This window comes from Plecotus auritus, assembly GCF_963455305.1.
Source record: "Plecotus auritus genome assembly, chromosome: 6".
Taxonomy (NCBI): domain Eukaryota; kingdom Metazoa; phylum Chordata; class Mammalia; order Chiroptera; family Vespertilionidae; genus Plecotus; species Plecotus auritus.
Genome location: NC_137773.1, coordinates 89807850 through 89830921, shown reverse-complemented (window position 1 = coordinate 89830921; position 23072 = coordinate 89807850). Strand labels below are relative to the sequence as shown.

At 57.0% G+C, this 23072-nt stretch overlaps 2 protein-coding genes across 6 annotated transcripts; one reads left to right on the top strand and one right to left on the bottom strand.

Annotated features, from left to right (window-relative positions):
• Positions 1 to 1749: 1749 nt before the first annotated feature.
• Positions 1750 to 13365, bottom strand: PRKCSH (PRKCSH beta subunit of glucosidase II). Of its 4 annotated transcripts, none has more exons than XM_080676871.1 (18): positions 13278 to 13365; positions 12811 to 12950; positions 12492 to 12608; positions 11886 to 11981; positions 11735 to 11792; positions 10770 to 10887; positions 8495 to 8624; positions 6443 to 6527; positions 5622 to 5700; positions 4845 to 4931; positions 4391 to 4570; positions 4226 to 4319; positions 3740 to 3809; positions 3434 to 3523; positions 3160 to 3237; positions 2977 to 3076; positions 2720 to 2881; positions 1750 to 2597 (listed from the first exon to the last, which is right to left on the bottom strand). In XM_080676871.1, the coding sequence occupies exons 2-17, from the start codon at positions 12884 to 12886 to the stop codon at positions 2735 to 2737; spliced, it is 1605 nt and encodes a 534-aa protein (XP_080532997.1). In that variant the 5' UTR covers positions 12887 to 12950; positions 13278 to 13365; the 3' UTR covers positions 1750 to 2597; positions 2720 to 2734. The 4 variants fall into 4 exon arrangements, with proteins under 4 accessions (XP_080532997.1, XP_080532999.1, XP_080532998.1 ...); XM_080676873.1 differs by having other exon boundaries at positions 4412 to 4570; XM_080676872.1 differs by having other exon boundaries at positions 13230 to 13290.
• Positions 13366 to 13747: 382 nt separating this feature from the next.
• Positions 13748 to 22650, top strand: ODAD3 (outer dynein arm docking complex subunit 3). 2 transcript variants are annotated; one of them, XM_080673484.1, is made up of 13 exons: positions 13748 to 14186; positions 16563 to 16684; positions 16803 to 16880; positions 18143 to 18313; positions 18430 to 18531; positions 18628 to 18753; positions 18930 to 19052; positions 19261 to 19413; positions 20517 to 20677; positions 20758 to 20971; positions 21512 to 21667; positions 22067 to 22151; positions 22336 to 22650. In XM_080673484.1, the coding sequence occupies exons 1-13, from the start codon at positions 13949 to 13951 to the stop codon at positions 22452 to 22454; spliced, it is 1848 nt and encodes a 615-aa protein (XP_080529610.1). In that variant the 5' UTR covers positions 13748 to 13948; the 3' UTR covers positions 22455 to 22650. The 2 variants fall into 2 exon arrangements, with proteins under 2 accessions (XP_080529610.1, XP_080529611.1); XM_080673485.1 differs by having other exon boundaries at positions 14153 to 14186; positions 16508 to 16684.
• Positions 22651 to 23072: the final 422 nt, after the last annotated feature.

Here is a 23072-nt window from a genome sequence, read left to right as displayed (position 1 = left end):
AGCATCCTGCATCCAGACACACGATACCTCGTTCACTTTTGGCATCATGGTGGGCTGGAGGCAGCACCCCCCAATACTTGAGGCCAAAGGACCCCTTGTCCCTGGGGCTGAGCCGTCTCTGGGGCTGAGCCTCCCCCCAGCCCAGGCCCTGCCCCATGAGGCCAAGGGCGAGGCCAGGCCCTGAGCCTCCCCCGACCTAGGGCCTCCCCATCAGGCCCAGTGTGGACAGGCCCAGGGGCCCAACCCCGCTTTTCCTTCCCATCCACTCGTCACCCCTTTTAGTTTGTTGGGTTTTTCCATCTTTCTGATGAGTGAGGGCAGTGGACACAGCTCCCATCCCAAGCCCCAGCCCTGGCTTCTGTCTGGACTTTCCATCCCCCTAGTTTTCTTTCATTGTAACGAAAAATTCCAACAGAAGCCCAAGGTGGGAGCCTCTGGGAGCCCTTGCAGCCCCACCCCTCGCAGTGGGCCCAGTCAGAACTGAAAATTGCAAACCCCGATTTTAGATTCAGTTGACCTTTCTCCGGTGTCCTGCTTTGGTGTCTGGCCATGGCCCCATCTGACTGCCCAGCTCTCTCTCCCCACCCTCCCTGGTGTTTGTTATTAAACGTCTGTGGAGCTTCTGCTGCAAGGAACAAAAAGAAAAAATTTAAAAAGCAACAAAAAAATACAAACAGAAGAGAAAAAAAAAAAACAACAAAAAAAAGGAAGAAAAAAAACACACCGAAGAGATTTAAAAAAAGAAAAAAAAAAAAAAAGACATAAACTGGCACCAGTTAACTTTCTTGTACTTTTTTGCCGAATTTAGCTTCTTGTAGTTTTAACTTATTGCTATGTTAACTATTTATTCTTGTTGCCCTGTAAGGACATTTGTGTATATTTCTGTTCCTTCATCCAGTTTGCAAGTTTAAAGGAACCATGATGTTCTCTTTGTTTCTTTAAGTTTTGCTGAGACGTGGTTATGCCTAATTTATTTATAAAGGGGAAGTGGAATCATTAAAGTAATAATTATTAATAACAGTAACGGTAGCCGGTGGCAGCGGTGGGGCATGTGTACTCTCCGGGGCGGCCCCCACTTGGCCAACGACGTCCGGTCTCAATGGGATTCTTTTTGCTCGTCTTGAGAATTATTTCAGTCCTATTTAGCTGGTGAAAACCTTAGCTTGTTCTTGATACATGAACCTATTTATTCTTGTGGTTTTTAAGTCCTGATCTCCCGGCTCCCCTCCAGCAGGGCAGGCCCCCCCAGCGGGTCCCTCCCTCTCCCTCTGTTTCTTGGGGCTTTCTCCCCTCTGCCCTCCCTGCACGCAGGGACACGTGTGCACACGTGGGCAGCGTGCCGGGGGCATCTGTGAGCAATAAGGGCTGGGTTTGTCCCCCACCCTGGGGGTGCTGGGTTCTGGAGAGGGCACCTCCCCACACAAACCCCCCACACTGAGGCCTAGGCCCCTGCTACCCCCAGACTGGGAGTGCCCTTCTTTTTTCTAAAACACAGAACTCAGCCCAGCCAGCCAGGCCCCTACCAGGAGGCCGGCCCAGGGGAGGGGCCTGGGGTCTTCCATGTCCCTGGGGGCGGGGGCAGGGGCAGGGGCAGGGCCCTTGGGGAGGGGGCTCAGCCCCTCAAACCCTCCCTTCATCCTGTTATTTATTGGGAAGGTTTCGCATCATGACAGAGTCCATATGTTGGAGATGATAAAGAAGTGAAAAAAAAAAAAGACAAAAAAAAAAAAGACAAAAAAACAACACTTTACGTTGCATTTAGACTATTTATTACCGGATTACAGGCTTGGCCGCGGTAACAGACTTTTACATGGAATTGTTTAATTATTTGTACTTTTCATGCCAGAAAATAAAAGTTCAGAATCTTACAGCCTTGGTTGGGTGTCTGTGCGCCGGTGGGCAGAGCGTTGAGTGTGTGCCGTTGGCCCTGGTTACACAGCCTTGCGCCAGCCGCTGTCCAGCTTGGGGCCTGGGTCTTAGCTCCTTGGCCTACCCACAACAGAGACACTCCGGAGGGTGGGAAACGGCTCAGGGAGAAATGCAGTGCACACGGCCCACGGTCCATCTGTCCCTCGGTGCCCGACTTTGCTGTCTGTGTGCATCTCAGGTTTGGTCATCTCACCTGTGACTCAGGCTCTGAAAAGGCCTCACCTGTGGAGCCAGCCTGATGGGTCTGCAGACAGCTGTGGCCCCTGCCTTCTGCCCTGTGCCCACCCTTGGCCCAAAGCAAAGGAGACACAAATAGGTTGGGGATATCATTTATTGTTTCAAGGTCACAGTCTATAAACTGTCCCCACCAGCAGGAGAGGCAGACACCATGAGCAGGGGTGGGGGCACGGTGTGGGGGAGGGGGAGAGGGAAGGGGGCGGCAGTGAGTCACCAGGCTATGGCCCGGAGGGTGCACTCCTTTAGTCCATTTTGGAGGCCCACTGAGGCCTGGGCAAATGGCTCTGCCCAGCCTGACCCCCCAAGAGCAGGGCAGGGGGGCCCCTCACAGTTCCTGCCTGGGGGGAGGGCAAGGAGACTCAGAGGGGCAGGCCTTCGTCCAGACGGGCAGGTAGGTGGCACCACTGAGGCTGGTTCCATGCCTTGAGGTTCTGGGGCCAGAGAAAGAGACGATGGAACACAAGTGGGGAGAGGTGGTGCCAACCCAGATCTGTCTTCCTTAGACCCACTGCACCCCCCCACCCCAGGCGGGCAGACCCACTCCCCTGCCCACCTCGGCGGGGCGGGGCTAGAGCTCATCGTGGTCACTGTCGGCAGGTGGCTCGGGGGGTGGCTCTTGGCAGGCAGCAGGCGTCATCAGCTCCATGAGGTACTCACAGCGACTGGGCTCCGTTGTGCTGGTCACCATTGTCTCCTTCCCACACAGCAGGCGCACCTGGGGGTGGGCAGGTGGGGCTCAGGTGGGCTCGGCCAGGCCTGGATCCCCCACACCGTCCACCCCGTCTCCCCCCGAGCCCCCCGCCCACTCACAGTGGTGGAGCGGTTGGGGCCCTGCCAGCAGCCAGTGCCCTGTTCATACTTCATGGAGCTGAACTTGTCGTGTTCAGGGCCGGCCCACGAGCCCCAGGTGCTGCGGGAGAATGGGTGCTGAGGGTGGGCTGGCAGGGGTTTGGGGGTGCCAAGGGGAGGGGGGCTCAGCCTAAGCCCACTCACCCGAGGTTGGTGGGAGAGCCTCCACCGAGCTTGGGCTGCTGTGAGACATGCTTGAAGGGACAGAGCCGGTAGACATACCTGTCATAGGACGGGACTGGTGGGTGGGGCACACAGGACCCCAGCCTCCTGACATCCCCACACACGGGATAGGGGGAGGGTGTGCACCAGGCCCCTTCACCCCCTTGTGACCTTGCTCAGGCTCAGACCCTCCAAGTCCGCCCGCCCGCCTGCCTGCCTGCCTGCCGCCCTTGGGGCGGTGGAAGGGGAGACGCACTCATTGGTGGTGAGTTCATAGCACTGTTTGTACAGGTAGGCAAACTCCCCATCGGGGCCGAAATCAAAGGAAATCTCCTGCTCCAGGTTCCTGCAAGGGAAGGCCAAGTGGTGAAGGGGCATTCAGTGCCCACACACTGACTCAGGACAATGCTGGGAGTCCCCATGATTAATGGAGGGGGATGGGCTGGGCTCCGGCTCCCTGCCGCCTGGGGACCCCCCTCAGGAGCCACCCAGTCTGGTAGCAGTAGTTGCCTCGGCAACCCCCTATCGTCACCACCTCTGGGGAGCCAGCCAGCGCTCATACCTGATGGCCTCCTCCATGTCCCTCAAGGACCGCTCGGCCTCCTCAAACTTGTTGCGGGCCTCCTGGGCAGCTGGTGGGGGCAGAGTGGGGCAAGGTCAGGGGCCCCTACCCAAATCCAGGAAGAGGGGGAGGGGTAGCTGGACACGCCTGTTCCCCCGCCCCCAGGCCTGCTCTGGATAGGACCACACCAGGAAGGCCCTGCCGATCTCGCCAGCTGCAGACCCCACCCCGCTGCCCAGGCTCGTGGCTCCCAAGGGATCAGGGCCAGGGCTCCTGGGGCGCCACTGGCTCCCCACCCATGAGGATGGCACAAGTAAGCAGCACCCGGTGAGGAGGCAGAGGGGCCCTGGGGCTAGCAGGGGTGGTACTGGCTTCCCCAGCACCAGATGCCCCCTCCAGGCCTGGTTCTTCGGTGCCTATAGGTGAAGGCAATGGGGGGCAGGTATGGGCAGCACCCCCTCCCTCGCAGGCCCAGGGAGCACTCACCGTCAATAAAGGCCTGCGTCTGCTCATCATAGGGTGGCATTTTGTCCTCCGTGGGGCTGGCTGGCTGGGGGGGCGTGAGTGGGGGCGGGGCCTCCTGGGGAAGGGGCAAGGTCAGCGAGTGACCCTGCCTCCAGTCCCCACACCCCTTCTCCCCGACACACACACCTTGGGCTGCTCCCCCTGCACCTGGAAATCCTCCTCCTCCTCCTCCTCCTCCTCCTCTGTCTCTCCTTCTTCCTCCTCCTCCTCCTCTTCCTCCATGGGCTGTGAGGGTACTGGGGGCTGCTCTTCCTTGGGCTCCGTGAGGTCAGGCACAGAAGGTGCTGGCGGGTTGGTGGGTAGAACCTGTGGGTGTGCAGGGTGCTTGGTGCTGTGGACTTGGGGTTCTCCCTCCAACCCCAGGGGACAGGGTCCACACTCACACCATTGCCCCAAGAGTGGCCTCAGTGCCTCCACCCCTCCTAAGGGGCCTGGAGGGAGGGACAGACAGCTGGGAGGGGGTTGGGTGGCCAGCTGGCTAAGGTGGCCCAGTGCCAGAACTGGAAGCAGTTCCTTTGTGAGGCATCAGGGGGCTGGGGAGGGAGGGCGAGGACAGGACCGCATCCCCTCCCCCACTGACCTCGGACCTGTACTTGTCCCTGATGGCAGCCCAGACACGGTCGTGGAAAGAGGTAGGGTCCATCTGCGTGTCTCCCCCGAGCAGGATCTGTGTGCGTGTGTTGAGATGGTATCAAGACGGGGGGCCTTCAGAGCCCCCCCTGTGCCCCAGCCACTTACAAAGGGGAACCTCAGGCTGCAGTGCCAGGTGCGGGCGAGCTGACTGCCAAGGCCATGCCTGGGCCAGGATGAGTGAGGTGCAGCCACCAGAAGGGGGCAGCACAGGCCGGCGGGAAGAGGAACCCATCACCAGGGGAGGGGGCAGGGGGTACCTACTGGAGAGACGGGGGAGGGAGGAGAGGGCAAGAGCACAAGCACCAGAGATGGCCAGGCCCTCAGAGGGAGAGGCAGAGGCCGAGGAGGGACAGGAAGGGACCCAGCAGGGACAGTGATGGACAGAGGGACGGAGGAGCAGGGTCCACACTGCAGAGCCAAAAGCACGTCTGTGAGGAGTGCAAACTGGGTACACACACTTGGAGCCAGTGGGGCCATGTGAGGGGGAAGCTGGCTCTGTCCTAACCAGACACCCTGTGGCACCCATGTGACCCCAGGCTCCAAAGGGCAGGGAGAAGTGACGCTGGTGGCTGCCATCCTGGCTCTCACACGAGGCCAGGCCTGGGCCAGTGGGGAGCTTTCTGTGGGAGCAGCCCCCAGCCAGCCTGGCCCCCAGCCCCTGGCCCTCACGTCACGTGAGGCAATCCCCTCTTGGAGTCCCAGGCCAAGGGGCTGGGCGGGGTACCTGAGCTTCCCCTTCGGATAGCACCCCGTCCCCATCTGTGTCCAGCTCTGGGTGAGTCTGTAGCTCGGCCACTGAGACCCTGCAGGGGCGCAGGCAGAGACCGCCAGGTGAGCAGCAGGAAGTTGGAGGTGAGCTCTAGGGTTGGGGCCCCCTCCAGCCCCGACCCCTGGGATCTCCCCTGCTTCCCATCCCTTCCTTAAGTCTCTACAACATTGAAGAGGCTCAGAGGAGGGACAGAGACAGAGGTGGGATTGAGAGATACCTGGACCAGTGTCTCCCGAGACCCTCTTCTCCTCACCACCAGCAGCATCCATTTTCTTCCACCCTCAGCACCTCCAAAGTGCCCTCTGCCCGGTGCCCTCCACCCAGAGGGGCCCACACCCATGAGGGCCCAGGCACCACAGTGTGACCCCCACCGTCACCACCCCAACCAGGGGATGCTCACCCGCCCATTCTGCTCCCCTGGTCCTCACCGGGGTGCCTGCCCAGCCTCCTGGTTCCCGACAGCCCACCCTCCACTGAGCCATTAGTCTGGGGTCAGGGGCACAGCCGGGGTCCAAAGGGTCTGCCTTTGACCACAGAGTAGGCCTGGAAATAGTGGGACCCCTCGTCATCTCACTCAACTCCTTGGGGGGTCAGTTTCCCTCATCTCCACAACCACCTGCCTGTTCTAGACCCATCTCACACATGAGTAAGTGAAGGCTCATTCAGAGAAAGCTTGGGACCAGCTCAGGTCCATGGCTGGGAGGTGGGGGCTGGCTGGTCTCTAAGGCAGGTGGGAGCAGGGGACCCCAGGCCCGGGCAGGGCGGGGGACACTCACACCCCGTCCATGTTGTCGTCTAGCTCCTGGAAGGCACTGGCCGCCAGCTCCTGCTCCCGCTGGGCCTTGAGGGCGGCCTGCTGCTCTGTGGAAGGGCCAGCTGTCACCCTCCACTCTGCCCGCTGGCTCCCCCCACCCCAAAACCTGCCTTCCCCCAACACCCCACGCGGCTGACTGTGTGCTTGGCCCTATGCTGGGCCCTGGGGCCCTGAGCCAGGCCACTGTGGGGGGCAGCCCAGGACAGCCCTGGGACGTGAATTTCAACAAGCAGGGGCCGCAGAGACCACGCGAGGGGCGGCTGGGGACCAGGCCACAGATTTGCCATGTCTGGGAGGCCCCCATGATAGAGACCCAAGCACCCCACCAGGCTCTCTCTCCACATGAAGGAGGGTGGGGAATGGAAGCTGGGGTGGGAGTGTGACCAGGCAAGGGGGGTGCCCTGGTGAGTCTGGGGCCCCGACACCTCTAGGGGCAGTTATATCCAGTACAGCTGGGTTTTCGGGGGAGGAACCAGAGAGAAGCCAGAGGTCAGGGTCCCAGCCCCGAAGAGGCACCAGGTCTTGGGCCCACTGAGCAGGAGAGTGTGGGCCGCCAGGAAACCCATCCTCGGGAGCAGAAGCTTCCAGGAGGAAGCGGATGAAGAGTGCACAGACTTAAGAAACAGGAAAGCCAGGACAGAGTCAAGGAAGCCAGGTTCCATCAGGGCGGGAGGAAGAGGCTGCCTGGCTTCCCGGCACTCGAGGGGAAGGCGGCTTGGGCAGTAGAGGTCTGAGCGTATTTCTAAGGTGTCAGCCAAAGGCCACCCAGGAAAGAGGGGAGATGACTGGAAGCCAGAGCGTGGGGGTGGACACGGCCTCCACTGAGGAGGGAAGGGGGGTCCCTGCAGGTGTCTCCACCCAACAAGCCACTGGGATTCGGGCAGGAGCCTCTGCAGGCGCGCTCCCCTGATTTGGGGTGAAAGCCAAGTCCTCTCCATGGTCCCTCAGGCCCTGTCTCTCCCTCCAGCCACATGGCTGCCTGCTGCTCCTTAAAAACCGACACGACGGTGACTCGGGCCTTTGCACCTGCTCCCCTGAAGGCAGCGGCTTATCCTCTTGTTCAGTGCTGTACCGCTGGCACCTGGGCTGTGCCTGGCACACAGCAGGCACTCGGCAGATACTTGTCAGATAAACTACTGAATTATTGATTATGATAAATCAGGGCAGAGAGAGGGGAGCGAGGAAGAAGGCAGCAGATGCCTAGAGAGATGGAGGACATCAACAGCTTGGGGGGCTGCCAGTTCCTGGCTACCAGCCGTAGGAACAGCTGGAGCCACACCTCCAAATCCCCCAGCAATGCTTGGTCCTTTGACTAGCCTGGAGGGCTTCTGTCCCACCGCCCCCTCCTATGCTGCTTCCAGTGTGTCCCCCACGGAGCTGACTGAGAACAAGGACCAAGGCTTCCAATTTCCCGGAACGGTGACATGACTGGCCAACAGCAAGAAAATGCTGAGCACAGCATAAAAACATCCTAAAACCAACCAAGGAAGTAGGAATTGCCAGGGCAACGAAGCACTTGGAAGGGTAAGGGATGTGGAGGCTGATTTTGCCCGAAAGGACTTGCCCATTCTGGATGTGTCTGTCTTGATGAGAACTTGTGGGGCCAAGGAGATGGAAATCAAAGTCCAAGGTGGGGAGCATAATAGCACACACTCCACTGTGACCACCATGGGGCTTACCCCTCAGGGGAGAGAGGCTGGATGGGAAATCACCCAGCCTTCGCTCAGATCTCAGCAGCCTGCATTTGGATTTGGGAATCCCACGTGACTGGCAGGAAGAAAAGTCCCTTCTATCTGGAGGACTCCTCATCCTAGGCTACAAATTACTCCTGTAAATGACTGTCAAATACGATGGCCAACACACAGTCGAAGATAACTAGGCACGTGGGGAACTGAGGCACCGTGATCGAGAAAGTCAGCAGGAAAAACAGACAAATGGTGAGGAGCAAGTCTCCCGGGCCCGGGCTCTTCCTGGCCAGAAGCGAAGGGCAGGTCCTGGCCACCCTGTGACATACCTTCCCACAGCTTCTGGTGCTGGTCTTTGGCCTCCTTCTCTGGCTTCTCAGCCTCCTCCTTCACCATCCGCAGCACCTCCACCTGATCCTCCAGGGACTTCTTTCCGGTCTGTAGCTCAGTGAGCTTTTGCTGGGTGGGGAGAAGGCAAGGGGCCAGCTCTTCCTTCGGTTCCACTTTCTTCCTCACAGACTGCTACCTCCCCGCCTCTACTCCACGGGCAACTGCAGGATCTTTCCAAAACACACACCCTCCTGGCCCCCCGCATGCTGTGGTTCCCTGCAGCCCACTGAAGAGAAGCCCAAACACCTTAATGTCGTTTCGAGGCCCCGTGTGACCAGGCCCCTGCTGCCTCTCCAGCTCCACCTGCCCCACTGCTATCTTTTTTTATTTTATTTTTTCGTTAATCCTCACCCAAGCATATTTTTCCCATTGATTTTTTAGAGCAAGTGAAAGGGAGGGAAGGAGGAGAGAGAGAGAAACGTTGAAGTAAGAGAGACACTGCGACTGGCTGCCTCCCGCACGCGCCCTGACTGCAGCTGGGAATCAAACCCACAACCCAGGAATCGGACCCATAACACTTCATTGCATGGGCCAACGCTTTAACCACCGAGCACACTGGCCAGGGCCCTATTGCTATTCTAAATATATATATATTTTTTATTGACTTCAGAGAGGAAGGGAGAGGGAAAGAGAAATATTAATGATGAGAGAGAATCATCAACTGGCTGCTTCCTGCACGCCCCACACTGGGATTGAGCTGGCAACTAGGGTACGTGCCCTGACCGGGAATTGAACCATGACCTCCAGGTTCATAGGTCAACACTCAACCACTGAGCCACATCAGCCAGGCAATTTTATTTTTTTATTTTATTTTTTAAAATATATTTTATTGATATTTTACAGAGAGGAAGGGAGAGGGATAGAGAGCTAGAAACATCGATGAGAGAGAAACATCGATCAGCTGCCTCCTGCACACCTCCCACTGGGGATGTGCCCGCAACCAAGGTACATGCCCTTGACCGGAATCGAACCCGGGACCCTTCAGTTCGCAGGCCGACGCTCTGTCCACTGAGCCAAACCGGTTTCGGCAAGCCAGGCAATTTTAAACTCTAGGTTCCAACTGTCTTAACCAACATTCAGACCTCCAAATGCTTCTGCCTCATTCTTCACACATGCCTCCCTTCCATGTGAGCACTCTACCTGACTACCTCTGAATTTCCCTACAGATTTCAGCTTAGAGACCTCATCCTCCAGGAAGTCTTCCCTGCTTCCTGCCCCGAAGACCAGGGACCAGGCAGGAGTGTCTCCTCTTTGCCCAGCAACCCTGGGCAGCATGTTCTGTCTGTCCCTCCATGTTCTGTCTGTCCCTCCCACTGAACAATGCACCCTTGAGGCAGTTCCTGGTGAGCTTCCAGCCTCATGCCCAGTGCACAGCATATCCTGGGCCCCTATGGATGTTTCAAGAAGGACTGAGTGTGCGGGACGGGCTCCAGCCTAGGAATTGGGTCCCAAGCTGTAAAGTCTTAGCCCGAGCACCCACAGGACCACTATTCTCCCAAGACCTCGGCTGACACCTCATCGTGGACTGCTGCTATGATCCTCCCAACTCCGCACGAGGGCAAAGGTCGCTTGGAGACACCCTCACCACATAGTTCCCCCACTATCCCCTAAGCTTAGGACGGAGCTCATGGCCCCAGGGCCCTCTGTAGCCAGGCCCTGGGGATGGGAGAGAAAGACCTGGAACCTTCCCTGGGCAGAGACACAGAGGTGGAACCCTTGCTCAGTGGGCCGAACAGAAGCCCAGAAGCAGGGCTGAGAACTCTGACCCATCAAACAGCCAAGGGAATGGAAGGCAGGAAGGGGAGACACACACTTGGGGGTACACCCTCCTCCGGCCCCCAAAGCACACACCCTACTGAACTAACCCAGCTGCTGCTGACTGACACTGTCTTGAGTCCTCCCTAGTCACACAGTCATCAGCCCCATCTTACAGATGACAGAACCACAGACCCGGAGTGCAGAGGCACCCCTCCTGTTCTGGGGGGCAGCAGAGCTCCGCCAGCCCCCTTCAGCCTGCCACCTGACGCTCCACGCCTGTGCTGACCACTGTGGACCTGGGAACGACCTAACCAACAACTCAACGCCAAGTGGACAATGAGAAAGCCAAGGCACAGACAGTAGCTGGCCCTAGCGCACCACTCGTAGGGACATGTCAAGCCCCGCCTTGCCAGCCCACGTCCCCCAGGCCTCTAGTCAGCCCCCGGGGCCCCTCACCTGCTTCTCTTCCCGAGCCTTCTTCCAGTCCTCAATGAGGATCTTCTTCAGGCGGAAGCCCTCGCGGGTAACCTCTGCCATCTGCTGCAACGTCTCTCTCTCCTTGCGGCCCTTCTCTCTGGGGTGAGGGGACACACAGGCACCACCAGGGGCCACTTAGGACCCATCAGATTTGCTCTTCCAACAGGGCTCAACCCCACCTGCCGCCATCATATTGGGAAAGACAAGAGAGCGAACCCTCCTCCTCCATCTCCCCAGACTCTCTTGGCCTCGGAGCCCCAAATCCTTGTCCTTGGGAGGAGAGACAGTGGACAGGGTTCGCCCACCCTCAGGGTCAGGACAGGGAGGAGGAAGTGCTGGGATGTGAGGCTGAAGTTGGCTCCCAAGAGAGAAAGGAGAGAAAAGCATAGAAATCACAGACTCCCAGACAAACTGGCTGGTAAGCATGTTGTGCGTGATCAAACTTCTGCTTAATTAAAAGATCTTCAATCAGAAGAGTTTACATACATAAATGTTCGGCTTCGTTGAAAAACCAATCAGGCCCTCATCACCTGCCCTCAGCTGACAGCTGTCCCTTTAGATGCCACAATCCCCACCACTCCTAAAGCCTTATGCTCAGCCTGCTTCTGGCATTTCGATGACCTGCCTGTCATTTCAGTTTTCAGGTCCTGCTCCAGTGTAGCAATTAAAAGCATGGAGTCTCAAGTTAGACTGTCCTGGGTTCGAGCAGCAGCTCTGCTATCGCCTAGCTACGTGACCCTGAAGAAGTCATTCTCCTTCTAAACTTCAGCTTCTCGACCTGTTGAACATGCAAATGACTGCACCTACTTCCTGGCCAGAGGGAGCCTTCACAAGGCACCTGGCACAGACTGAGCACTCGATGCTCAAACACGGAAGGGAAGGGGCCTGATTCACCGGGCAGGGCAAGGCAAGGTCCTGGGGGTTGGGGGCGGGCATCCACGTACCTGCAAGTATTCTCACAGACGATCCCACTATTGTACTCGTCCGTCCCGTCGCAGCAGTCTTAGGGCAGAGGAGGGGCACCATCAGACCTAGCAGTGTCTCCTCCTCCTCCACCCGCCTCTCCTGCCCCAACCCCAGTGGGATCTCATTTACCACAAACACCATCGTTGACCCATCTGGAGGAGATGTACAGGGGCTTGTAGCCAGTGTTGGTGCAGTGGAAGCTGCCGTTAGGACAGGCAGCCGTGCCTTGGGGAAGAAGGAAGAAGGAAGGGAGTTTTCAGAGTGCTCAGGGCCTTACCCCATCACATCCACCCGACAGAGCACAAGAAAGGCAGACCAGTGCTGCGTAAGGGACAGAGAGACAGCTGCACACTCAAGGCCTGAAACTAAATTCTCTCATGCCCCCCTCCTGACTCTCTCCACCAAGACCCTCAGAACAGGCCCACCGACTCCTCACTCCCTCGCCTTCACCTGTCTCTGCCTGCCCATAGGCCCCACCTTCTCTCCCACCTCCGGGTGCTGGCCTCTCCACTTGCAGCACCCTTCAGGATGCCGCTGAGACCGCAGATTGGGTGGGGGCCTCTCTGAGCTCCCACAGCGCCTGTGGCTCTCATCAAGGACCACTTGCTTCTGTGCCTGCTTTCCCCATTTAGTCAACAGGGAGCAGTACTGTCTTAGTCTCCACACAGGACCTGGCATTGCCCAGGTGCTCAATACATGTACAATGAATGAATGAGTGGATGGAGAAAAACTCACCTGGCTCATCCGAGCCATCCTTGCAGTCACAGTAGTCATCGTTGACCTGATCAAAAGGGATGGTGACCGAGCCATCCAGGCAAGTGAAAGGCTTGGACTCATCGTAGAAGTGATGGTCTGGGGAGGTGAGCAAGAGACTCAGCCCAGGGCAGGAAGAGGCTTCTCAATCTAATGGCACCTCTGCTTCCATCCATTGGCTGAGCACTGCCACCTTCCCTACCCAGAGGCAGGGAAACTGAGGCCAAAGGCTGTAAATGCCTCCCCGAGGAGCCACAGAGGCCCCTTCCACACCCTAACCCCCATCCAGCGGCAGACTCACTGGTGAGGGAGACGCCCCGAGGCCGCCGGACCTCCACGGCCCAGCACGCGGGGAGCAGCAGCACCAACAGCAACATCTCGCTAGAGGCTCGGAGGCCGGAAACGGGTTCAATGGGAGGAGGTAGGCTGCGGGGAGATGCGCTGCAAGAAAGGAGCTGCTGGTCAGTGGCCGAGGGCTACTTCCAGCCAAAGGAAAGCACCTCTTCCCAGTCCAGCCAATTGGATTCCTCCATCGCTTCCGGGCAATGGGGGCTCATGGGAAAAGATATCGGAAGATACCTTTCCGACCTTGCCCGTATCAATGGTGGGATCTCAAAACCTCCGCTCCCTATGCGGGGGGAGAGTGAGCTAATCAATTCCCGCCAATAGGCCGAAGGAGTAAAGAGCCTCCCCCTCTTCCGACGCACACCCTCAGGCTACCTCAATAGGAAATTGGGGTTCCCTCCTGTCCGCTAATTCACCACTTACATGAAGCAAGGGCAAAGGTCAATATTCACCGCGCCCCCCTAGCCCAGCAGCCAACAGTTCCTCCAGCATAAAAAAGCGGAAATGTGTGGCATGCGTCACTTCCTGTAACACGCTGAGCGCCAGAACGGCGGCTCAGCCACGCCATGTTGGGAGTGGCACATGAGATGCCGGAACTTAGACGGCCATCTTGGATAGGACTACGAAGCCTTAGAGGGAATAGTTTTGAAGGTTTGCGCTTAATGGCGGCGCAAGGTGCCTCCATCTTGGGAGTGGCAGGTTCTACAATCGCAAAAGAAAGTTCCTGAAAAACGCCGCGAGCATCCTGTGGGCTTGAGGTGGGAGGAGAAAAAAAAAAAAAAGACGAACACGTGACTCTAAAGAACCCTCCCCCATCATATGGCGGCACGACTCTGCTCCGCCCCCTGTTGGGACCGCCCCTCCACAGCACCAGCCAATGAGAGCAGTGGTGCAGAACGCGGACGGTTTCCATGGGAGCGCAAAAGGAAGGAGGGGAGGAGGTTACCTAGCAATTGGGAGATGCTGCTAGGCCCAGCCAAACGGTAGGAAAAGTGCTTTCTCAGAGCCAGAGAAACTCGAACTGACGGATCCCGGACAGAGGCGATTCCTAGTCGCCCCCCTAACCCTTTGGAGCCTTTGTCCCCAACCCAATCATGACGTCTCCCCTGTGCTGGCTGGCCGCCACCAATGCCACGGTGCCTTCTCAGGACCAGATTCCGACTTCTTCCAAGACCAAGGGCAATCAAGATCAGGCCAAAAGCCGCCCTAGAGGCAAGGTCGCGGGACAGGCCTGGCCTCCAGTCCATTCCAAGGGACCCACCCATGCCAGCCCCGGGAAGGCTGCTATACAAATGCAGATGGCTGAGTTACAAAGGAAGATACAAGTATTAGGTAAGATGGCTCCAAATGGCATAAAATGGTCCCTAGTCAACAGTGTCCACTCAGCCCTCTGACCAGGCATGGTGTGACCAGGGTGCTTCACCAGCATTCATCCAGGTGATCAGTTCTGTCGGCAAAAGCTCATAAAAACTCATCTCATAAAACTTCCTAGCCCTGGCTGGTTTGGCTCAGTGGATAGAGCATCGGCCCTCTGACTGATGGGTCCAGGGTTTGATTCCGGTCAAGAGCATGTACCTCAGTTGCAGGCTGGATCCCCAGCCTGGGTCAGGTCATTTGGGGAAGGCAACCAGTTGATGTGTCTCTCTCACATGTTTCAATCTCTCTCTGCCTCTCCCCCTCCTTTCCACTCTCTCTAAAAATCAATAGAAAAAATTTCCTTGGGTGAAGATTAACGAAAGAAAAAGCTTTTCCTGGACTTGGGAGTCAACTGGATTGTATTTCTTTCTTTTTAAAAACATTTTAAATATATTTTCTTGATTTTTTACAGAGAGGAAGGGAGAGGGATAGAGAGTTAGAAACATTGATGAGAGAGAAACACTGATCAGCTGCCTCCTGCACACCTCCTACTGGGGATGTGCCCGCAACCAAGGTACATGCCCTTGACCGGAATCGAACCTGGGACCTTTCAGTCCGCAGGCTGATGCTCTATCCACTGAGCCAAACCAGTTAGGGCATGGATTGTATTTCATACTTTTGTGTAATTTCAACTCTCTATCATGTATGGAGTGAAGAAAAACATAGATTCTAGAGACAGACATTCTGGGCTCAAATCCTGGCTCTGCATATACTAATGGTTTGATCTTGGGCACTAAGAGTAACTTAATTGCTCTCAGTTTCTCCATCTGTAAAATGGGGATAACAGTACAACACCATAGGTAGTTGAAATGTGTTAAGTGCTTAGAGCAGTGGCACATGGTAACACACTATAAGTTGCAAACCAGTGGTTCTCAATGGAAGAGGTCCATTTTGCTCCCCAGGGGGCATTTGGCAAAGTCTGGAGGCTTTTATAATTGATTATTTATTTTTAGAGAGAGAGATCACATCGATTTGTTGTTTCACTTATTTATGTTGGTTGATTCTTGGATGTGCCCTGACTGAGGATCGAACCCACAACCTTGGTGTATCAGGACAATGCTCTAACCCAGTGGTCGGCAAACTGCGGCTTGCAAGCCACATGCAGCTCTTTGGCCACTTGAGTGTGGCTCTGCCACAAAATACCATGTGCGGGCGCGCACGTACAGTGCGATTGAAACTTCGTGGCCCATGTGCAGAAGTCGGTTTTTGGCTCTCAAAAGAAATTTCAATCGTTGTACTGTTGATATTTGGCTCTGTTGACTAATGAGTTTGCTGACCACTGCTCTAACCAACTAAGCTAACTGGCCAGCGCTAAAGACATTTTTGGTTGTCACATAATTAGGGGTGGGAGGGTGCTGCTGGTATCTAGAGGGTGGAGGTCGGGAATGCTGCTCAACATCCCAAAATGCACAGGGCAACTCACCACAGTAAATAACTGCCCATCCCAAGTGTCAGTCATGCCGAGGTTGGGAAAACCTGGTGTAAACCATTATTATTTTATTATTAACTAGAGACCTGGTGCACGAAAATTCGTGCACTTGGTGGTGGGGGAGGGTCCCTCAGCCCAGCCTGTGCCTTCTTGCAGTCCGCGACCCCTCGGGGGATGTCCACCTGCCATCTTAGACCTGCTTCCTGGGGGATCAGGCCTAAGCTGGCAGTCAGACATCCCTCTGGAAGCCTGGGAGCCCCCTTGGGGAATGCCCAACTAATGTCTTAGGCCTGCTCCCCATGGCGGGCCTAAGCCGTTAGTCAGACACCCTTAGCGCTGCCACGGAGGTGGAAGAGGCTCCCACCACCGCTGCAGCCATGAGCGGGCTTCTGGCTGAGTGGCGTTCCCCCTGTGGAAGCACACTGACCACCAGAGGGCAGCTCCTGCGTTGAACATCTGCCCCCTGGTGGTCAGTGCACATCATAGCGACCAGTCATTCCTGGTTGTTCCGTTAGGGTCAGTTTGCATGTTACCCTTTTATTATATAGGATTATTACATAGGATAGGGGGAATCTTGCAGAGTGGTTGAAGGTCAAGAGTCAGACTGTGACCTTGAACAATCTAATAAGCATGAGCCTCAGTCTTCTCATCTATAAAATGGGTATGATGTGGATATGCACCTACTGGCATACTGTATTTTATACCTGGAAAGTTCTTAGTTCAGCATCCAACACATAATAAATGCTGTAAGCAAAGTATTATTATAATATTAAATTGATGACTACAAAAAGGCTATCCCTCTGGGAAGTCTTTCCCACCCCCATGATGCTCTGCTTGTACCTGCCCACATCACTTGACCCCAGAGAGTGATCGGAAGGCCTTTTATGAGAGCACCCAGTGGAACATCAAGAAGAATCAGGAAACCATGAACCAGCTACATGAGGAGAACAGGGTGCTGCAACTACAGCTGAGGGACCTGCTCCAGGTGAGGGTACAGCAGTGGGAGAAGAGGTTCCAGGGGCAGCACCAGCACCCCCAGCACAGGGCACTGCCTCAGGTAGAGGTGGCCTGGGTAAGTGGTGACTGGGCTCCTCTCCTTGCAGGGAGAAGAGAAAGTGGTCCAGGCAGTGATTCGGGAATGGAAGTCAGAGAAGCCATACCTGAAGAACAGGACAGGCCAGGTTTGGCCCACCCCTACTCCCCTGACAATCTCCTTCATTTCCAGCCTGGGTCCCCTCCCCACTGGACTTCCTCCCTCCTCCCCCTCCCTCTCTAGTCCTTTCTCCCTACCATCCGCCACTCATTTGTTCACACAGTTAATTTTTATCACCTGTCAACCATGTGCCTGGCATGGTATTAGGTACTGTTGATCGTGCAGTGAAAAAAACCAGACCAAGTCCCCACTGGGACAGGGATTTGCACTTTTGACTGGGGTGGGGGGGCGGTGGGAGTCAGCAAAGACCCCTTTCTTTCTGATGTGATGCTTGAGCTGAGAATGGGCCAGGCAGGAAATGATCTGGGCAGGGGTTGGGGAGGGGGGGCAAATGCCCCAGGCAGAGGGAACAACAAATGCAAAGTCCCTGGGGTAGGAACAAGTGTAAAGTGTTGGAGGCCAGTGTGGCTAGATGGGAGTGAGGGAGGGGAGCATGGTAGGAGGGGCGTCAGGGAAGTCAGCAGGAGCCGAATCTTGCAGCAGGCCATGATGAAGAGAGCAGATTTTATATGCTAAGGCTCAGGTAAGTGGAAAAGGACAGAGAGAGCAAGAGTGGAGGCCAGGAGGAAGTCATTTTGGTGAAAGATGGTATTGGATGCACTAGGGTGAAAGCTAGAAACAGGAAGCAAGAATCTCGGGGGCAACCTTTGAAACAGAACAGATAATTACTAACAAATTGAACATAGATGGGAGAGAAAAAGAAGTGGGGATGACAGTTTTGGACTTGAGCACTTGGAAGGAAGGATAGAGCATCCATGAGCTGAGATGGGGAAGACTGAGAAGGGCAGGTTTGGAGAAAGATCAAGTGCTCAAATTGGTCACAATGGTTTTGAGGCGCCTGTGGACACATCTGGAAGGCAGTGTAGATATGGATACATGAGCCTGAATTTCGGGGGAAGGCTAAATTTGGGCATCTTCAGTGTATAGGTGACCTTTAAAACCCTGAGTCTGGATAAGAGATCATGATGGGGATGGGTGTAGACATAGGAGAGAAGAGCCTGGGGCTGTCTCTCCAAAGGCAAAGGAGACAAGCAAGGGGCAAACAGGGAGGTGGGTGGAAAACCAGGGAATGGGCTTCTGGAAGCCACCAAAGTAGAAAACCTGCAGGAGGAGGGTCAGACGCTGCTCAGAGACAAGAGAGATAGATGGGAACCAAAATATGGAAAAAGGAAGCGCTGGAGGAGGGACTAGGCGGGGTTCAGACCCCTGCTCTCGCTCCCCTCCCTCCAGCAGGCCCTGGAGCACCTGGACCACCGGCTTAGTGAGAAGGTGAAGCAACGGAATGCTCTCCGGCACCAGGTGGGATTGCGGCAGAAGTGGCTGGAGGAGCTCCAGCTGCAGCACAGCCTACGTGAGTTGGAGATGGCGGAGGTGCAAGATAGCAACACTGAGATGGCTAAGGTGCGGCCAGTGAGGTGTGGAGGGCTGGGAGGTGGACAGCTAAAAAGGGGCTCTTGATCTAGGGGGGAGAGGAACTAAGGGTGGAGGGGACTCAGCCCAGCCTTGTTTCCCTCTAGACCTTGCGGAACCTGGAGAACCGTCTGGAGAAGGCTCGGATGAAGGCGGAGGAGGCGGAACACATCACCAATGTGTACCTGCAGCTCAAGGCCTATCTACAGGTAGGGACCAGAATGGCTGGGGAGGGGGAGGCAAGTGGGAGGGCCAGCCTGGCTGGGGACAGTCGTCACAGGCCTGCCCCACTCCTCACACCCCAGGAAGAGAGCCTTCACTTCGAGAACCGTCTGGACTCCATGGAGGCTGAGGTGGTGAAGACAAAACATGAACTGGAGGAGCTGCGCGTGGTGAACCAGGAGGCACTCAACACCCAGGACATTGCCAAGGTGCCAGCTCACTGGTCCCTGGGAATTCTACCCAGATACCATGGTCTCCTGGCCCCAGAATCTGAACCCCAGCTGTCCCAGAGCCCCTCCTATTTGTCTCTCAGACCTTGCAACCTGGCCCAGTTGGGCCTGTGGCTCTGACCCTGAGCCATGCTGTTCCCCTGCCTACCCTCCAGAATCAGCTGCAGTATCTGGAGGAGACTGTGTTCCGAGAGCGCAAGAACCGCGAGCACTATGTAACCGAGTTCAAGAAACTCGCGGAGGAGAGGAAACTGCAGAACGAACGCATGGAGCGCAAGGTGGGTGCACCCAGGGGTGCCAGGACCAAGGCCCTGTCCCGCACTCCTGATCCCTGCTTGGTTGTCTTTACCTGACCTAAGCCTTTTCCCTGGACCCCCAGACTGGGCCCCACCTATTCCCTGACCCGTGTCCGGATACCCTTTCTTGGCCTCTGTCCTAAGCCCTTGTCCACAACCTGACCCTGGACCTGACCTCAACCTGGAGCAGACCCAGCGAGAGCACGTGCTGCTGCAGTCCGATGATACGATCCAGGACAACCGGAAGGCCAAGGAGGAGGAGCTGCAGCTGCGCTGGAGCATGTACCAGATGGAGATGCTCTTCGGCAAGGTCAAGGACGCCACTGGCGTGGCCGAAACGCACGTGAGTGCTGCCTGCAGCCCTGTGCCCTGGATCAATACCTCAGCACACAAACGTGCTCTCTTAAAAGACAACCCTTCTTCCTTCAGCTACCACTCCATTTCTCTGCTGCCCCTTACAACAGAACCCATGCAAACTGTCTGTACTCACCATTTCCTCTCCTTCTGTCAGTCTTACACTGACTTCTTTGTCCTGGAGGCCCTGTGGAAGCTGGGAGTTTTGTCTCTCCTGTGTCTCCATCACCTGTAACATGGTCTAGGCACAGGGGTGGGCAAACTTTTTGACTCGAGGGCCACAATGGGTTCTTAAACTGGACCGGAGGGCTGGAACAAAAGCATGGATGGAGTGTTTGTGTGAACTAATATAAATTCAAAGTAAAGGAGCGGAGGGGAGAGCACGAGAACCGGATAGAACAGCCGGATCCGGCCCACAGGCCGTAGTTTGCCCACAGCTGGTCTAGGGCCTAGCAAACTGCCCAGTGCCATCCTAGGCCCTGGGCAAGCCAAACCCCTGCCCTGGGCCCCCCTCTTTGCAATGTCTTCCTTGAAATTTTCTAAGACCCTATGTTCCCTGCTGGCAAACAGTGATCCTGCTGGACCCCAGTCTGTTTCCCCCTGTTTGGGCACTCCCCAACCCTCTATTCTTCCCATGGGATGACCCCCGAGGGGTCCAGGACTTGGATCTGTGGTGTCATCTGAGGCACTGTGGCCAGGTGTCTTTTCAGAAATTGGCCTGGTGGCAGGATTGCTCTCACAGCGGGCCAGTATTTCCTCATGGGATTGGGCGAGATCTCCCCTCCCCCCCGCAACCCCAGAATGTTGCTGGCACCTTGATTTTGGAAAGCAGCTATGGTCATTGCTACCCTGCCTCACATGCTGATTTTTGGCTGATTCAAATTCCTGATATAGAGAGGGAAGGGCTCAGCAAATATTATTTGTCCCAGGCTACCCACCTATGAGGCAGCCCTGAGTCCTATTCAGAGTCACTACACTTCACTGTGCAGAAGCTGTCAGCTCAGCCACCTGTTCTTGCCCCGGGGTTAAGGAGGAGGGTGGCAGCTGGACCTGTCCAGGCCCTCACTCTGACTGTGGTTGGGTGGGCCCTAGGCGGTGGTGCGGCGGTTCCTGGCGCAGAGCGACACCTTCACGCAGTTGGAGATGCTCAAGAATGAGAACATGGAGCTGCTGCAGGGACTGAAGCAAGAAAAGCAGCATCTGCAGCAGGAGCTCGAAGACCACAAGTACTCAGGGGAGGCCATGCTAGTGAGGTGAGGCCCCAGTGCCAGAAGGAGGGGGTGGGGGCATGGGGTCCTCTGCACTCCCACAGCTCTCTCTCCACTCCCTGCAGTGAACAGAGGCTGCAGGCCGAGTTGCAGAGTAGCCTCAATGCAGAGCAGCAGCGGAAGGCTGAGGCCCAGGCCGAGTTGGAGCAGGCCACACGGGCGATGCAAATCCTGAGGGAGGGCCTGGAGCAACTGGCGGGCAAGCTGGACCACCTCACAATGGGCAGCCAGGTCCCTGAGGAAGACCTACCCAGAACCACCCAGGACTTAGCACCTCAGGTGGGGTGTCCGCCCCATAGCCCCATTGGAAGGATCCCTCCCCCGCCATGCCCCATCCAGGACATCAGAAGCCCACTTAGAAGGGAGTCCATACCCCACGTTCCTGGGGTAACTCCCTTACTCCTTAAGTGTCCCAAGACTTCAGAGTCCCTGTGCTACCTCAAGACCCACCCCCAGAGGGAAGTCCCACTTTGTCCCCCAACCCAAAACCTCAGCGACCTGGCTGCAATACTGGAGCACCCCAAGACAGAAGCACCACCCTTGTCTGCAGCAAAGTACCATTTCTTCAGGTCATCCCTGCAATGGCTTCTCTCTGGTTATCCTCTCCCCTCAAAAAAAGACCTCCCTCCACCCCTTGTCCAGCGTCTGAAGTTCCAAGGCCCTAGACAGCGGCAGCCCCGCCCTACAGAGGATAGCACCACCCCTGTGGGTGGCCCCTCACCTTCCAAGGCTTGACCCCTGGAAGCAAAAGCCCCTTCCTGGTGGAATCTGCCCGAGGCCCTACCCCTCCGGACTGACACAGCTCCTCCGCCGCCGCAGGAGGCTGGGGGCTCTGCTGAGAAAGGGCTGGATCGCAAGGCTAGTGACTATCTGCCGAAGCTGCTGGGCCTGGTGGAGGAGAAGCTGTTGACGCTGCAGGCGCAATTCGACAACCAGGACATTCCGGAGATGCTGCGCCACATCGCGAATCGCGAGGTACCCAGGGAGGTGGGGGGGGGGGGGGCGGACTTCAGGGAGCTGCGGCAACCCGTGGGAGACCTGGAGAAGGCCCCTGGCCAGGAATGGGACTGGGAGGTCATAGGGCAGGGTTGGGTGGGGTGGGGTATCAGGGGTGGAGCCTCAAGACGCCAAGGGGCGGGGCCCCAGGGACCAGGGGCGGGCCTGGAGGGAGGACAAGGAGGTGGGACTGGGCGTCAGGGTGCTAGCTGAGAACGAAGGCCACAGCTGGACCCGAGTAAAGTTAAACTGGAGTTGGCAGAGGGGCTGTATGGAAGCAGGCTATATCTTGGGATGGGGTGGGAAGGAGGGGTAACAGGACTTCCCTGTAGCCCCTGCCCCACTCACAGTCTTCTCTCCCGCTCCCCTCCTCCCCAGTTCTACTCCAATCTAGAGGGAAAGCTGCCCGCTCACAACACCCGCATCACCTTCCCCCTTGCCAGTCCCAAGGACAAGTTCTTTGGTCAGTACGGGTGGGGGGAAAAGGGAGGGTGTGGGGGCCTGGGGGCCCAACAGAGCAACGGGTTGTGGGAGGTCCTCCGAGACCCGATAAGGGCCAAGGTGAGGTGGGGTATAAAAGGCTGAGTAGGGAAATCTGAGCAGGGATGGGAACCTGGACCCCCTTTTCCCCCACCCACCCCCCACAGACGAAGAGGAGACCGAGGACGAAGACAACGACCTGGTGACTCGCGGGGAGCTCAAGATCCGATCCCAGAAATTAATCGATTCTCGCAGCAAGAAGCGCAACCGCTCTCGGAGGTCCTAGACTCGCCCTCGCACCCGCCTGGCCTCTCCCGGCCTCTGGGGAGCTCCCAAGCCCTCTGCGCCCAGCCACCGGCCCTCGGGGCCCTTCAAGGGCTGAGCAGCGGGACCGGGAGCGAGCCGGCCATCGGCGCCCGGAATAAATATCCCCAGGCGGCCGCGCCGGCCTTGGAATCACAAAATAAATGTCACCGACCAGCCTCCTGGGTATTCGCCTCTCCTTGACCCTGCACGTCCCCAAAGACAGCTGCTTATCAAACTCGGGGCCACAGGCTCTGCCCACTCCCATCAGCTGGGAACACAGATTGTGGCCTCCAGAGAGTTGCCCCACACCTGGGAGGACCAGCCCTCCCTCTGAGGACCGAGGACTCTCCACCTGGGCGCACAGTCCTGTCGCCCTCCAGGCTGTCCACAGAGCTCCCGCACACCTGGGGGCACGGCAAGGGGGCTCCCTGGGAGAGGGGGGGCCTTTCCTCTGGGCACAGATTCACACACACCTGTAGGAAGAATCGGGGCCTCACCCCGCGGGTCTGGATGGGTGCTGGGGTCCCGCAGGGGGCATCCGAGAGCCGTGGGTCCCCCCGCCCCTTCCCGCCCCGCCCCCGCGCGGCCCGTCCGCCCC

Coding starts and splice junctions, on each gene's coding strand:
- PRKCSH (XM_080676871.1), bottom strand. CDS start 12,886: ATGTTGCTGTTGGTGCTGCTGCTCCCCGCGTGCTGGGCCGTGGAGGTC. Junction 12,609..12,810: donor TCGGGGCGTCTCCCTCACCA/GTGAGTCTGCCG, acceptor TCACCTCCCCAG/ACCATCACTTCTACGATGAG. Junction 3,524..3,739: donor GACATGGAGGAGGCCATCAG/GTATGAGCGCTG, acceptor CTTCCCTTGCAG/GAACCTGGAGCAGGAGATTT.
- ODAD3 (XM_080673484.1), top strand. CDS start 13,949: ATGACGTCTCCCCTGTGCTGGCTGGCCGCCACCAATGCCACGGTGCCT. Junction 18,314..18,429: donor GCAACACTGAGATGGCTAAG/GTGCGGCCAGTG, acceptor GTTTCCCTCTAG/ACCTTGCGGAACCTGGAGAA. Junction 20,972..21,511: donor CCCAGGACTTAGCACCTCAG/GTGGGGTGTCCG, acceptor CCGCCGCCGCAG/GAGGCTGGGGGCTCTGCTGA.